General features: G+C 50.6%; 1 protein-coding gene across 4 annotated transcripts; it reads left to right on the forward strand.

Annotated features, from left to right (window-relative positions):
* The first annotated feature begins 346 nt into the window (after window positions 1–346).
* FCRLB (Fc receptor like B) lies at window positions 347–6262 on the forward strand. 4 transcript variants are annotated; one of them, XM_072814354.1, is made up of 8 exons: window positions 347–512; window positions 589–701; window positions 1583–1647; window positions 1969–1989; window positions 2303–2557; window positions 4086–4352; window positions 4912–5190; window positions 5706–6262. In XM_072814354.1, the coding sequence occupies exons 3-8, from the start codon at window positions 1617–1619 to the stop codon at window positions 6119–6121; spliced, it is 1269 nt and encodes a 422-aa protein (XP_072670455.1). In that variant the 5' UTR covers window positions 347–512; window positions 589–701; window positions 1583–1616; the 3' UTR covers window positions 6122–6262. The 4 variants fall into 4 exon arrangements, with proteins under 4 accessions (XP_072670455.1, XP_072670454.1, XP_072670451.1 ...); XM_072814353.1 differs by having other exon boundaries at window positions 605–701; XM_072814350.1 differs by lacking the exon at window positions 589–701 and having other exon boundaries at window positions 363–512.
* The last annotated feature ends 8477 nt before the right edge of the window (window positions 6263–14739 follow it).

Genomic DNA, 14739 nt, shown 5'->3' on the forward strand with positions numbered 1-14739 from the left:
CTCCTTGCTTTTCAGACCCATATGACTATCTATCTTTTTAAAAAACCCCGCTCTCGGGACACCTGGGTGACTCAAGTCAGTTAAGTGTCTGCCTTCAGCTCAAGTCATGACCCCAGAGTCCTGAAGTGGAGCCCAGCATGGGGCTTCCCGCTAGCAGAGAGCCTACTTCTCCCTCTCTCTCTGCCCCTCGTGCTTGCTCTCTCTGTCTCTCTTTCAAATACATAAATAAAATCTTTAAAAGGAAATTACAAAAATAAAAACCTGCTCTCAAACAGGATCTGAGGTGGCCAGCAGAACTAAACAACCAATCACATTTCCCTTAAGAGGCATTTGCATTTTTAACAAAAACTGTCATATTAAGAGAAACTCTAAGGGGATTCTCAGAATGGAGCTCTGGCCATCAGCAAGGAAGAGGGAGGAGACTGTCTTTAAGAGACTTGACAGTGTTTGATAGTCCTTTTAGTCCACCAGAGTTCCAGAGGAAGGAGGCGCCCCAGGACCGTGCGGCCCAGGTGAGGACAGGACACTGGTCCAAGGAGACATACAATCAGGTTGGAAAATTCATTAAGTATTTACATGAGAATTCAGGTTCCCCATTGCTCAGGGTATGATCGCATGGCTCAGAAAACACCAGAAGTAGAGCTGGGAGGTGGGATCTGCGAAGTTTCTGAGGGGCCGATGCAGTGACTTCTCTGCCACAGGTGAGGAGTCCTGGAACTGGGGCATGGCTGGGGAAGGCTTGCGGGGATGGCTAGCAGGAAGGCGGGCAGGCACGAGTGAGTGGAGATGCCATAGGGTGAGATCCCTGGGCTGCGTAGGAAAGAATGTTCTCATTTCTGAGGGTTTAAGTTTTCAGGAAGGGGAACCACATTGCATTTTTTTCCATTCTTCACGATAACTTTGGAAGACAGTGATACAGAAGGTGGTCGGTGAATCATGCCCTTCTGTCACTCACCTGTGGGAAGTTGTGAGCTCTGGGTGCAGGGAGCCCAATGTCAACCTCTCAAGGCCTCACACTCCTGTCATCAGGGAGTGAGCAGAACAAGGGCCCCAGGTAGACCTTCAGGACACGGGGAGGTATTTTCCTCAATTGAGGCTTATAGGGCCACCTGAAAGGTGGGGATGATGTGGGACAGAGGTCGATGTCAATGGGAGCCTGAAGGTGGCTGTGTCACCTGCCACAATCCGGGGTTCTATGTGGCTTTCTTGGGCTGCAGAGGGCAAAGGCTCTGCTCAGCATGCTTCCTCTACAGGGGTTGGGGTTGGCCTGAGATGTGAGGTGGCCGTAGGGGTGCTAGGTGGGACAGTGCCTGGTGCCTGGGACACCTGAGAGCTGACACTTATCCAGCCCATGTCCTGCTGTCTCCAGTCTCCCCATTTCAGGAATTAGGAATGGGTGGGAGAAGCAGCAATGTCTTCCAGGGCTCAGGAGTCAACACCGGTCAGCATTTCCAGCAGTAACATAGGGACAATAATTGTATCGGTCTCTTTGGTTGTTGTGAGGATGAAAAATGAATTACGACACGTTGCTAAGGGAAAAAGAGAGCAGCAGTTGAACAAAGCACTTAAACATTTATTGCAGACATCGTGCTGCAGCTGCTGTGGGCCGGGCCAGCATGTGGCCACTGACAGCCCTTCTGCTCCTGGGTGAGTCCTCAGTGCATGGACAGCGGCAAAAGGACTTGGGCTGTGGGGTGAGTGTGGCCCAAGGCTGTGTGTGCATGTGTTTTGTGCATAGTGTGTGCATGTGTTTTGTGCATTGCACGCGTTGGGGAACATTCCTCATTTCCAAACAGCAGTTCATTATCTATTTTTCGAGGATCAAGAGAAGGGGGTTTTCTCAGAGCCAGGAAAAGTAAAGGCAAAAGAAAAACAGGTCTTGAGACTCCCAGAGCTTTTCCTATGGTCAAAGGTCCCTTACTTTCCTCTCATCCCCAACATTCTTCTGCTTCAATTCTCATTCTGCAGTTCCAAGCAGCGGGCAAGCTGGTGAGTCTCCCCCATCCCTCAACCCAGTTTCCTACAATTTCCACACCAACCCCCCTGGGTGACCTGCTTGGATACTCCCCACTTCTCAATGTCTTCTCAATCCCCATGACCCCAGTTTGCCTCTATGCACCTCGAAATGGGTACCGGTGGATTGTAGTCTGGTGCGGTGTCTCCTCCCACGGGGATGGTTTAGCAATGTGGGCCGGATCCTGGAAGCCGGGGTTTTCTCAGAGTGGCCCACCCCAGACCACATCTTGGGCACCTCATCTTGATTCTCTTCCCCGCATTGCCCCCTCTTACACGCCCCCCCCAGCTACTCTGGAGAAGCCCATATTGTCTCTACACCCACCCTGGACCACAATCTTCAAGGGGGAGCGGGTGACCCTGCGATGTGATGGGTACCACCCTCTGCTCCTGGAGCTCCGGCCCATCAGCACTCTCTGGTACTTGGGCCACCTACTTCTGCCCTCTCACAAGAAGAGCATCGAGGTGCAGACCCCAGGGGTGTATCGATGCCAGACACGGGGAGCACCTGTCAGTGACCCCATCCACCTCTCTGTTTCCAACGGTGAGTGCTTGAACATGGGGGCAGGGGCTCCACGCATCTCCTCTGGCCGTATTGGTCCCCCAATGGGAGAGAACACTGGGCCACTCCCACTGGGGTGGGAAATGGGGATTATCTTGAGTCTCTGGAGCAGGCAGCGCCCTGCGTGGCACTCTGTGTGAGAGACACCATGAGGCTTGCCTGGCCCCAGAGGTCCCCTTGCCCCTCTGCCATAGAGGGAGGCAAATAAACGTTTGTGCTTATTTATGAGACTAGCTCAAGACCTGGGATACTGGATGGGGAGCCATGGGGGAGGGGTCAGGGATGGAAAGGGCAAAGCAAAGGGGTGGGGAGTGAAGGTTCCTGTGTAGACTGGGTGCAGCAGGGAGAATCACTCCTGAATGAACAGCAAGATGCTTCTCTGCGCTTTCCAGCAGCCACATAGGGACAATGATTGTATCTGTCTTTGGCCATTGTGAGGATGAAAAACGAATTATGACATATTGTTAAGGAAAAAAGAGAGCAACAGTTGAACAAAGCACTTAAAAGTTTACTGCAGGCATACACGTGTACATAGGCGTCAATTCAGAAGCTGACTTCTTGGGGTCACTTAAAGGATTTCAAAGCAGGATAAGAAAATAGCAGTAGTTTGTTCTTTAGCTTCCGGGATTAGCTACTTTGTAGGGAATATTATATCATCTCAGCCTGATAGGCCACAATTTGTATTCAGAACTCAAAGATAATCACTTAGCATTTACACACATTTCATGTGCATACTCTGCGGTTTCTTGTTTGGAAACTGATAGTACAGATAAGATACTGGCCATGAGAGGAGGTGGTTACCATTTGTGGAATAGAATAGGAAACTGATTGTGTCTGTTACTTGCAGAATTCTTTCTCAAAGTAAAATTCCTAAAAATGGCATCCGGAACATGTTAGGGTTATACAAGGGTTAGCTCTGCTGGGTTGGGGAAGCTTTCTGGAGGAGAAAAAGTTGAAGGCTAGATCTACAGGACAAGTAGGCCTCAAGTAAAACAGGTGTGTGTGTGTGTGTCTTGGGGGGGGGGTCTTATTGACAGGTGCAAAGGCCCTGGGCTCACAGCAGGTCCAGTGCTCCCAACAGGTATATTGGGTGTGGCTGGACCTAGCCTGCATTAGGAGTGGGAGGTGGGGACAGTGAGGGAGACACTGGGCAGGTGACAATACTGAGATGGTGCTGGAAAAGTAACTAGGGGCCAGGTGAGGAAGGCATCCTGAGCAGTGTAATGCCATTCTGATGGCCGTTACTCTGTGATGAGGCTGGAGCCAGCTGAGAACCGGGCATCTTTGCCTTCCTTCCTCATCCTTACTGGAACACGGGGGGGTTGGGGGGGGTGGGGAGGTGGGGGTGGTTGCTTTACCTCCCCCTCACCTGGCAAGGCATCCAGCTCCGCCCTCCTGGGCCGCCTGCAGCCGGGAGGGGGGGAGCCACTGTGCAGGGGAGGGGGAGAAGGGTGGGACCCCCCAGGCCTGGGCTTCTCCTGGAGTCAGGCCTGCCACGGTGACTGTCTAGACTGGCTGATCCTGCAAGTGCCCTACGCTGCGGTGTTCGAGGGCGAGCCGCTGGTCCTGCGCTGCCGCGGCTGGTACGACAAGCCGGTCTACAAGCTGCACTACTACCACGAGGGCCGGGCGGTGCGCTACTTCCACGCGAGCGCCAACTACTCGGTGCCGCAGGCGCGCGCGGGCGACAGCGGGCGCTACCAGTGCTCCGGCACCATGCGCCTCCCGGTGGAGAGCGCGCCCATGTTCTCCGCCAAGGTGGCCGTGACCGTGCAAGGTGGGCGACCCCTGCGGCCCGGGACTGGGCAGACGAGCCCTGGGCACTTCTGCGGCGGGAGCCCGGCCGGGCAGGGAGGCCGGAGGCTCATTTCTCCCCTAGTCCATGCGCGCTCTCGCTCTCCTCCGCCGGGAAGGCGCCCCTGATGCGCAGCCTGCGTGGGACGAGGGTCCCTTCCCTCCCGCGCAGCTGCGGCTCCTACTCCGGGTGTGGGGGCCCTAGAGCCCGCCGCGGTGTCCAAGCCCCAGCCGGAGGGCGGGGCAGCGGTAGGGGTCCCTGGGGGGGCGGGGGGCCCGCTCGGAGCGCACCCCCCTCCAGGCCGGGGGCCCCGAACTGGGTGTCCCGCGGGATGGGACGGGAAGCTTCGGGCCGCTCCCCCTCCCCCTTGGCAAGCGCTCCCCGTCCTCGCAGGCTCCCTCCCTACCCCCCCCGCCCCCTCTCGGTGCCCTGGGCCGCGGGGTCCCTCGAGGGAAACCGGCGGTGCCGCGGCGCGTGGACACGCGGGCCCCCCCGCGCCGGCCCACGGCGCCCCCTGAGCGCCCGGCGCCCCTCTCCGCAGAGCTGTTCCCCGCGCCGGTGTTGACGGTGACCGGCAGGGCGGAGGCCCGCGGCGGGGTGGCCGTGCGCTGCGAGACCCGCCTGCACCCGCACCGGCGCGACACGCCGCTGCAGTTCGCCTTCTACAAGTACAGTCGCCCGGTGCGCCGCTTCGACTGGGGCGCCGAGTACACGGTCCCCGAGCCCGAGGTCGACGAGCTCGAGTCCTACTGGTGCGAGGCCGCGACCGCCACGCGGAGCGTCCGGAAACGCAGCCCTTGGCTGCAGCTCGCGGGGCGCGGTGAGTGAGCGCACCCTCCCCGGACGCCCCCCACCCCTGCCACCCCCCGCGGGCCGCCCGGCCCGCGCCTCCGCACCCTTCTCCCTCGCGCCACCCGGCCCTCCCGGCTCACCGTCTCCTCCCCTCTCCCCTCCCTCCTCCCCTCTCCATCCCCGACCTCCTCCCTCTCCCTCCTCCCTTCCCCTCTCTCCTCGCCACCCCGTCTCCTCCTCCCTTCTCCCTCCTCCCTTCTCCCTCCTCCCTCTTCCCTCCCCATCCCTTCCTCCTCCCTCTTCCCTCCTTCCCTCTCCCTCCCCATCCCCTCCCCCTCCTCCCCTCCCTCCCTTCTCTCCTCCCCTCCCCTCCGACCTCTCACCCTCCTCCCTCCTCCCCTCCCTCCTCCTCTTCACCGGGTCCGCCGGCCGTCCTCCCGCGCCTTCCCCGCGCTCCACCCCGGCCCCTACCGCCCTGGCCCGCGGGCGCCGCAGGGTGGGAGAGTGAGTGCGGCCGTGGGTCCCGCTGTGCTGCGCCCGCAGGGTCCGCGCTGCCCTCGGCGTCCAGCACCGCCCAGGCTCCCCGGGCCGCAGCGTTGGCGCCGGGCGGCCAGCCGCTGTCCTTCAGGAAGCCCCCGGTGTCCAGATCGGCCCCGTCGGTCACCTCCGTCCCCAACGCCACGTCGCCGGGGCTGCAGGGCCCCGCGGGCAGAGCCCCCACGGCGAGGCCACCAGCCTGCGCCCTGCCGGCGCCCTCGGAACCGCCCGCTGGAGCCCTGAAACCCGACGTGGACCTTCTGCTGCAAGAAATGCAGCTGCTCAAGGGCCTTCTGAGCCGCGTGGTCCTGGAATTGAAGGAGCCGCCGGCCTTCCCAGAGCCCAGGGCAACGCTCCAGACCCCCGCCCCCCGCTTCGCTGCGAGCCCGGGAGCCCCCGAGACCACCGCGGTGGAGAGCTGAGGCCGGGGAGCCCCCCTCCAGGCTCCCGCGCCTGCGTCTCCCGGCTTCCCACCCGCGGGGACCTGGCCAGGCCTCTCTGCTCCGCGCCTTTGGCGGCCTTGGTGTGGGCGGGTCTCCGTGTCCCCGGGCGCCCTGGAGCATCCCCGTAGGCCTGTCCTCGGTTCTCCTCCCCTCCCAGGACTCCCCTTCTGTCATTTCCTACCTGGAGGTTTGGAGGTTTCTGTTGGCAAGTTTTAGGCACCCTTAGCTTTTCAGAGGTGCCCACCCGGTACACATTTCAGCACAGGCAATATCGGGGTATTTAAGGTCATTGAGATAATAATGAGCCCTTTGGAATCTTTGAGGGTCAAGTTGGAACTATTCATAATGGATTTAATGTTAATTTTTAAAAAAGACTTTCAGGGGCCTCTCTGGGTGGCTCATTCAGTTAAGCATCTGCCTTTGTGTTGGCTCTTGATCTCAGGGTCCTGGGATAGAGCCCCACCTTGGGGGACTCTCTGCACAGGAAGGAAGTTTGCTTCTCCCTCTCCATCTGCCCGCCTCCCCCACAATGCACTCTCTCTTTCTCTCAAATAAATAAAAATATTTAAAAAGTATATTCTTCAAAAGCATTGATTTAGGGGGGATCCCTGGCTGGCTCGGCTGTTTAACGCCTGCCTTTGGCCGAGGGCGCGGTCCTGGAGTCCCGGGATGGAGTCTGGTGTCGGGCTCCCAGCATGGAGCCTGCTTCTCCCTCCTCCTGTGTCTCTGCCCCTCCCCTCTCTCTATGTCTATCATAAATAAATCCTTAAAAAAAAAAAAAAAGCATTGATAGAGGAAAGACATTGAGGTTCAAAGCTGAAGGCTAAGAAAAAATTGTTGAGACGTCTTTGGTGCAAAAAGGTGATTTTATTTAAAGCACAGGGACAGGACCCGTGGACAGAAAGAGCTGCACCAGGGTTGTGCGGAGTGGCCCATTATATACTTTCAAGTTGGGAGAGCCTTAGGGAGAGCATAAGTCTCTGAGGAATTTTGGAAGCAAGGTTTCCAGGACCTTGAGGGCGACTAGCTCTTGTTGGGAAAAGATCATTTATGACCATCTAATACAGCCTGAGTCATGAGACCCTTCAGATGTACATTGGTGGACCATATTCATGGGGGATGGTCGTCGACACATATCTTGGGGTGTAGAGATAAAGGAAATTTCTAAAGGAATTTTTATATGTTAAAGTAGACTCACAGGATCCTGAGGGTCGGGCTAGGATTGCCATCTTGCCCTTAGCAACTGTCAACATCAAGGTAGTTGAGTCCCTAGAGGAAGGTCACTCTGTCTGCTTCAAGGACCTGTCAGTGGGCTGTGAGTAGTAAGGAAATGTACTGATTTTTCTTCTCCCTTTGTTTTCCACATCAGCATCATTAAAAAAAAAAAATAGAGACTTTCAGTTGTATTTCTGATGAGTTTATACCCCAAAGTTCCAGATTTCATATAGTTTTAGAAGGAAAGGTATTTGTGTGGCTTGCTCAGATTATAAGAATCAGAGTTCTGTGAGACTCCCCCAGATGTTCCTCCTGCCCCAGTGGAGCTGAACAGACTGATAGGCTCTAGTAGCAGCAGACAGGCCAGGCTCTCTTTAGCCATAACTTAAAAAAGTGATACTCTTTACATTTCGAAATTTCTTTGAATAAAGTTTTTTTTTCTTTGAAGAAAGTTTTAAGACAAATCCTTAAAATTGAGGAATTCTAGTTTTTAGCTTTTTTTTTTCTTTATTCCCCTACCAGCCACTTCAACCCTAACACAACCTAGACACAACATGACCTGATCCCTATTCCACCCTGCCTGGTGACTTTATTGTTACTTGAAGGTTAAAAGCAAGATGCCATGTCAGTTGTAACCTCAGAGATGTGTTCACTACAAGCCCCATTTTCATGAGTCCCCCATCTCCCCGCCAGAGCCCTTCCTTCTCTGAAGGGCTGGTGTGACTTGTTTCCAGAGGGTCACTGGGTTCATACCCTTCATCAAGTAAGCGGCACTGATAACAGCTCTTTCACTTCTAACTTGAACTTGGTCACAACCTAATTTCCCCTTTCTTGTTGAGTGATTAACCAGAATGACATCAATATCCTTCATCATATTATTCACCATATTATTAAAAAATCACTGACGTTTTATGGGGAAGAAGGCAGACAGGTACATACATAAATTACAATGCCATGTGATAAGTGCTCTCTGACACATTATGGGAATTCAGAGGAGGAAGATGAATCTTGAAAGAAGAGTAAGAATTCAAATGAAGATGTGACAAAAGGTTGAGAGTAGGGTAGGCTGTGGACACAAACACATGGAGACTTGAAAGACCTTCTTGTGTTTGTACAGCTGCAAATAATGAAGGGTGGTTGGAGAATTGTGTGTGTTTCTCTGCAGGGAGGTGAATTTTAGGGACAAGGGGACGGGAGATGAACATAGAGAAGTAAAGTGGGATCAGAACTTGAAAGTCTTGTTAAGAAGTCCTTCACCATGTTGGATATTTGGGATGGGTATTTGGAAGCGTTCTTTATTGAAGGTATCAATAAGCCTGATTGGAGGAGATGTCAACTTAAAATCAGAAAAAAAGAATCAATTAAACTGATCTCAGTGAACATTTGCATTTTCCTGAGAAGGCATGTCCAGGCCCCTATAACCCAGCAGTGGGTTCTGGTTTACAAGAATCTTTGTAGCTCTGATTTCCAGCTTTCTAAAGCAGGCTCAAAAAATAAAAATTAAAAAAATAAAAATAAAAAAATAAAGCAGGCTCATCTCTCTTCTCAGAACTCCCGAGACCATGATTTCCCTGGCTAACCTCATGCTACTCGGGGGGTGAGACTCCTTCCTCCTTCTGATTTTGTTCCCTTGAAGTTTCTGCCATCTCTGAATTAGATAGGAAGTGACCAGTTTTAGTGCCAAGAGGCTTAGTAATCAAAGGATCGCAAGTCAACCCTCCCCCAAAACCAAAGAAACCAGTTGATTATTTTTCAAGAGAAAAAAATTGAAGACAGAACATGAGAGATTCCTAACTCTGGTAAACGAACAAGGGGTGATGGAAAGGGAGGTGGGCAGGGGGTGGGGGTGACTGGGTGACAGGCACTGAGGGGGGCATTTGATGGGATGAGCACTGGGTGTTATGCTATATGTTGGCAAATTGAATTCCAATTAAAAAAAAAAAAAGGAAAAAAGGAAAAAAATTGAAATAGGCCCTCACAGGAGAGCTAGTATGCCAGGTATCTCCTTCACTCACTCCCTGTTAGCAGTCCCAATACCTTTCTGTTTGTCCTGCCATCTACCTCTCTTTTGTACTAGAGATGTGGGAGATAGGGAGGAACAAGAACTTAAGGGGGGGTGGGAGAGCTCGACCCATCTGCCCTCTAGAACACTTTTAAGTCCCCAGCTCTCATAGATCACCCCCAACAACACCTGTTACTGATCTCCAGGAAGGGTTACACTATAAAAATAGCAGGAAATACCAGACAGGCAACTAACTGGCCATGCCAGTCTGCAGGAAGAAATGACCCCATCCAGCCTCTGGTTGAGGTTCCAACATGCATTTAGGGAAACAGAGGCTAGTTGGCCCAGGTTGCCCAAGGAGAACTTAGAGCTCATTCTGAAGCAGAAAGATAGCTGCAAAATGCTGGAGAAGCCTGGGGAGGAATTTGCTTCTCTCTGGTTCTCTGATCAGTTCCATGCCTCAGACTCAGGTCTCAGACCCTAAACCAGATTCCAGACCGAAACCCGGATGTCTGACCTCAGAGAGCAGAGAGAATCCTAGCAAGTTGCCCCATTTTGGATCTCAGCCTCCCTGAGTCTGTCTCTTGTCTCGTCTTAAGTCTATGGAAAGAGGGAACTCTTTGAGTTCTTACACTTAAGGACTTTTTCCTTAAGAGATTGAATCAAAACCTCTGGGTTAGAGTCCAAACTCTCTATCATGGGCTATGGAGCCCATTAGCCCTGTACTGCAGTCACACTGACCACTTGCTCTCTCCCCAACACACCAGCCCCTTGCCCACCTCTATGCTTTGACATAGACTCTAGCCTCAACCCTCTGGAGGGCTGCTCAGGCCTTCTGAGCCCAAGAGTCCTCATCTGCAAAATGAGGGAAATAACAGTAACCTTTCGGGGAGAGACAGACAGATTCTTTCCTTACTAGAAGTTTTAAGACAGAGGATGCTAAGGTGCTTAGAAGCACAGAGGATGGACAGTAAGCCCCAAGTGGTGGTTCACAAATTATTTCTTGGGGAGATGACATCTGCTAGTCTCCAGTGATGGAGTATTAGATTGTTTCTAAAATTTTGCTGGTTTACATTATACTACACTACCCCTATATCTTTATTTTTTTTAAAGATGTATTTATTTATTTGAGAGCAGGGGAAGGAAGAGAGGGAGAGAATTCAAGAAGAATCCCCACTGAGCCCAGAACCCTACACGGCTTGATCCAGCTTGAGATCATCACCTGTGCTGAAATCAGGAGTCAGATGCTTAACCAACTGAGCCACCCAGGCACCCCACCCCTATATCTTTAGGTATGTATTTGACTATATCTGTGGGACAAACGCCTAGAAGTAGAATTGCCAGATTTTATATTACATTTTAATAGATATTGTCAAAGGATCCCTGGGTGGCTCAGCAGTTTAGCCCCTGCCTTCTGTCCAGGGCGTGATCCTGGAGTCCCACATCGGGCTCCCTGCATGGAGCCTGCTTCTCCCTCTGCCTGTGTCTCTGCCTACCTCTCTCTCGCTTTCTCTGTGTCTCTCATGAATAAATAAATAAAATCTTTAAAAAAATAATATATTGTCAAATTACTCCTTAAAGAGATTGTAGCAATTTGAACTTCCACTAGTTATGTATGAGAGAGTTTGTTTCCCATACCCTTGTCAAGAGAGCACACCATCATACTTTTATTTCTTAATTAGACCCAGAGAACCTCTTAACTCTATATCCACTGTTCAGTGTTCCCACTGGATCCTGAACCATTGCTAACCTTGGGTCATGTAGCAGCCCAGCTATACGGTCCCTCTGGAGTCAATGCCACTGTTTGTAATGCTGCTCATCCATCTTCTGAATTACTTGCTCATTGGTCCATAGTTAACTAAGGGAAATGCACTCCTGACTATACTTACTCATTAAGTGCAGCCTTTCTGCCAAGAAGAGCTCTTATTTCCAACACACACTACAGTTAGCCCATATTGATTTAGCTTTGTCCTCCAGCCACTGCACTTGCAAAGAGAATTGATTTCAATGCTTGACATCCTCCTCACAATAAGAGGCCTCATATAATTGTCTATCCCTGATCCAGCTAACATCTAAGGCAAAAGAATAGGAGTGATACACTTTTATTTTTTTCAGTTCAAAGGAGCCAATCTTATTGCAGTGATGCTGGAGATGATCATTCTCTGACTCCCTTAAAGTTAATATGCCCCTAATGTAGCATGCTAAGTTATAATAGCCGCGCTAATTAGCTTTGGACCTGAGGTAGCAGAGGGCAGAGATTTAAAATCCTGTCTCAGGAGTTCAGACTTGAGTTCAAATATAATTTTTATTACTTACCAGCCATGTAGCCTTGAGCAAGAGACTTTGTTTCTGAAGTTCTGTTTCCTCACCTGTAAAGCAGAATAGTAATAATATCTGCCCTATAGAATTGCTAGAAGGATTAAAAGTGATTATGCAAGCAACCTATCTATGACATAAAAGCAGTAAATTATTATGACTGTAATTCACTAAATCTAAAACGACACTGATTTCAGGATGCACCGTTAAAGAGAACACTAAGAAAGGAAATCACACCATCTCATTGCACAATGGCCTTTAGGTTTAATTAGAAATTACATATTTTAAATATTATAAATCATTCTTATACAGTCATAAAAAGGAAAATATAAGGGAAATAAACTGGGTAACATATTCCTAAAACTTTTCACTTTCAGAGTCTGACATTTCTTTTTTAAAAGATTTAATTTTGGGATGCCTGGGTGGCTCAGTGGTTGAGTGCCTGCCTTCAGCCCAGGGCGTGATCCTGGAGACCTGGGATCGAGTCCCAAGGTTGGGCTCCCTGCATGGAGCCTGCTTCTCCCTCTGCCTGTGTCTCTGCCTCTCTCTCTCTCTCTCTTTCTCTGTGTGTCTCTCATGATTAAATAAATAAAAATCTAAAAAAAATTAATTTTAATTCCAATATGGTTAACACCTGCAGAGTCTGACTTTCCTAAATCACCTTTTGACTCAAATTCATCACTGTCCATATTTTCCTACTCTCATAACATGTTCTTTCCTATGAAGAGCATTAGTAATGCAGTGTTCTTTAAAAAGAAGCCCCCCAAAAGAGTAAAGATCATTGTTGCCAGACTTTTAAGCTGGTTTTGCAATTATCTGGGGCTGACTTCTGACTTCTGCTTCAGGAATGTTGCTAAACTTGTCTGATTAATCACTCACTTTACCTCTCCTCACAACCTACAATTGTTTCACTGTGGTCTCTGGCTTTTCTGAGCACATCTCCAGCTGTTCTACATCTGGCTTAACATGTGGGACTTAGAACTGACTCTAGTGCCCCAGGTGGGTGTGTCTGGGGAGAATAAGACAGGAAAGCAGAATTTTATTTTTATTTTTTACAATTAAGCAATTGCACTCATGACAGGATGTCAAAGCGATATTTCGTGATACAATAGACGTGAAATTCTGAAACCAGATTATCACATACACAATTTACAGAGGAAATGGTGGAGGATCTGTTCCCTGACTTCTGGACTCTGAAGTCACATCCAGGAGATTAAAAGGGGTTGGAGCACGGATAAGAGAGAGGACGTGTAAAAGAGATTCCTTTGGCATGATGTGAGTTCCCATCACAATTCTTTGTCATAATGACGAGGTGTGGGAAGCTCCCCACATCTCCCTCAAGCCTAATGAGGAAGATGTCCATGGGGTCACCCAAGGAGGTCTGAAATGTGTTCCCTGGCTTTGGGAGATACCCGGACGGCGCCTGACTCACCCCTAAGAAGGTTAAGGTGAGCCATGGCTGTTGGATAGACAAGCCGGTTTGGGGATCAGCCTGTGCTAGAGTACCCCGGAGCAAAGCGGGTCCCTGCATTTCCCCGGTTCCTGAAAGACAGAGCCTGAAACCGGCAATCCAAGGGTTAATAGGACTAGTCCCAGCTACAGAATACATTCAACTACAACTGTGCTTTCCTTTGCCTTTAAGTATCCCTGACTCTCCTCCCTGGGGAGGCAGAGATGTGGCTTGCCCTCCCTCCCATAGTTGTCCCCTCATTTGGCTGCCCTGTGGAATAGATCCTTTCCCTGCTGGATACCTGTCTCAGTAATGGTCTTTGTTGTGCTTGGACAGAGGAACTTGAATTTGGTTACAAGCTGGCAGGCAGTTGTCTTCGTTCCTGTCCATAAGGCCACTGGGAGGGATTGACAAAGTCACCAAAAAGCTGAAGGTGAATCTGAATTCCAGGAGCTGAGGGAAGAGGTGCAAGTGAACACCTGGAGGCGAGATGCACAAAGCATCTGCCCTGAATACGGACAGGACCACAGGAGAGCAGTCCTCCGAAATAAACATCTCCAAAAAGTCTACAGAAGTACCTGAAAAAGACATTAGGTTTTGAAGCTGGTGGCCAAGAAAGAATTCTTGAGACGCCTTTGGTGTAAAAAGGTGGTTTTATTAAAGCACGGGGCGGACCCGTGGGCAGAAGGGCCTGCACTGGGGTCGTGAGGAGTGGCCCATTATATACTTTCAAGTTGGGAAGGGGCTAAAGAGAGCCTGTAAGTCTCTGAAGAATTTTGGAAGCAGGGTTTCCAGGCCCTTGAGGGGGCTAGCTCTTGTCGGGAAAGGGTCATTTATGACCATCTAATACAGCCTTAGTCATGAGACCCTTCAGATGTGTGTCAGTGAGCCAACTGCTTTGGGGATGATCACAACCTGTTTGTTGCAGGATAGAGATAAAGGAAATTTCTGAAGGAATTTTATGTATTAAAGTAGGCTTACAGGATCCTGCGGACCGGGCTAGGATTGCCTTTTGTTCTTAGCAAAGTATCAACACCGAGGCAGTTGAGTCCCTAGAGGAAGGTCACTCGGCCTGTTTCAAGAACTTGTCAATGGGCTGTAGGCAGTAAGGAAATTTAATAATTTTTCTCCTGCCTTTGTTTCCTGCATTAGTACCCATGGGAAAAAGCATCCGATTAAGTGACCTGCCAAGTTCAGAGAGCAGAAAACTGCCCAGGTACATAAGAACTTTCTGTTTCTTTACCCATCTTCTCTCCCTTCCCTCTTCTCTCCAACTCTGGCTTAGGTGAGAAACAATGGAAACATCCTAATGAGAGAGGGAGGGGGAGGAGGTGTGGGAGGAGAAGAGCGGAGGGAGGCCAACTAGCTCCTTTCCCAAGTCTGGCCCTCAGCTGGGTAAGTAAGAGGACTAAGATTTATCTTTGAATTAAGACTGAAGTCTGACTAACATGAAGCCCTGGGCATCCTAATTTATAAATTAGAATTATGCTTGTGACCTAAAGTCATTATAGGACTATCCATTTCCAAGAGAAGCAGAAAAATCATGAATTGTCTCAAACATGAATGTACATGTGAACCAGCCAGTGTTCTTCTGCAGAGGCAGGTTATGATTCA

The sequence above is a fragment of the Canis lupus genome, chromosome 38 (assembly GCF_048164855.1).
Source record: "Canis lupus baileyi chromosome 38, mCanLup2.hap1, whole genome shotgun sequence".
NCBI lineage: Eukaryota > Metazoa > Chordata > Mammalia > Carnivora > Canidae > Canis > Canis lupus.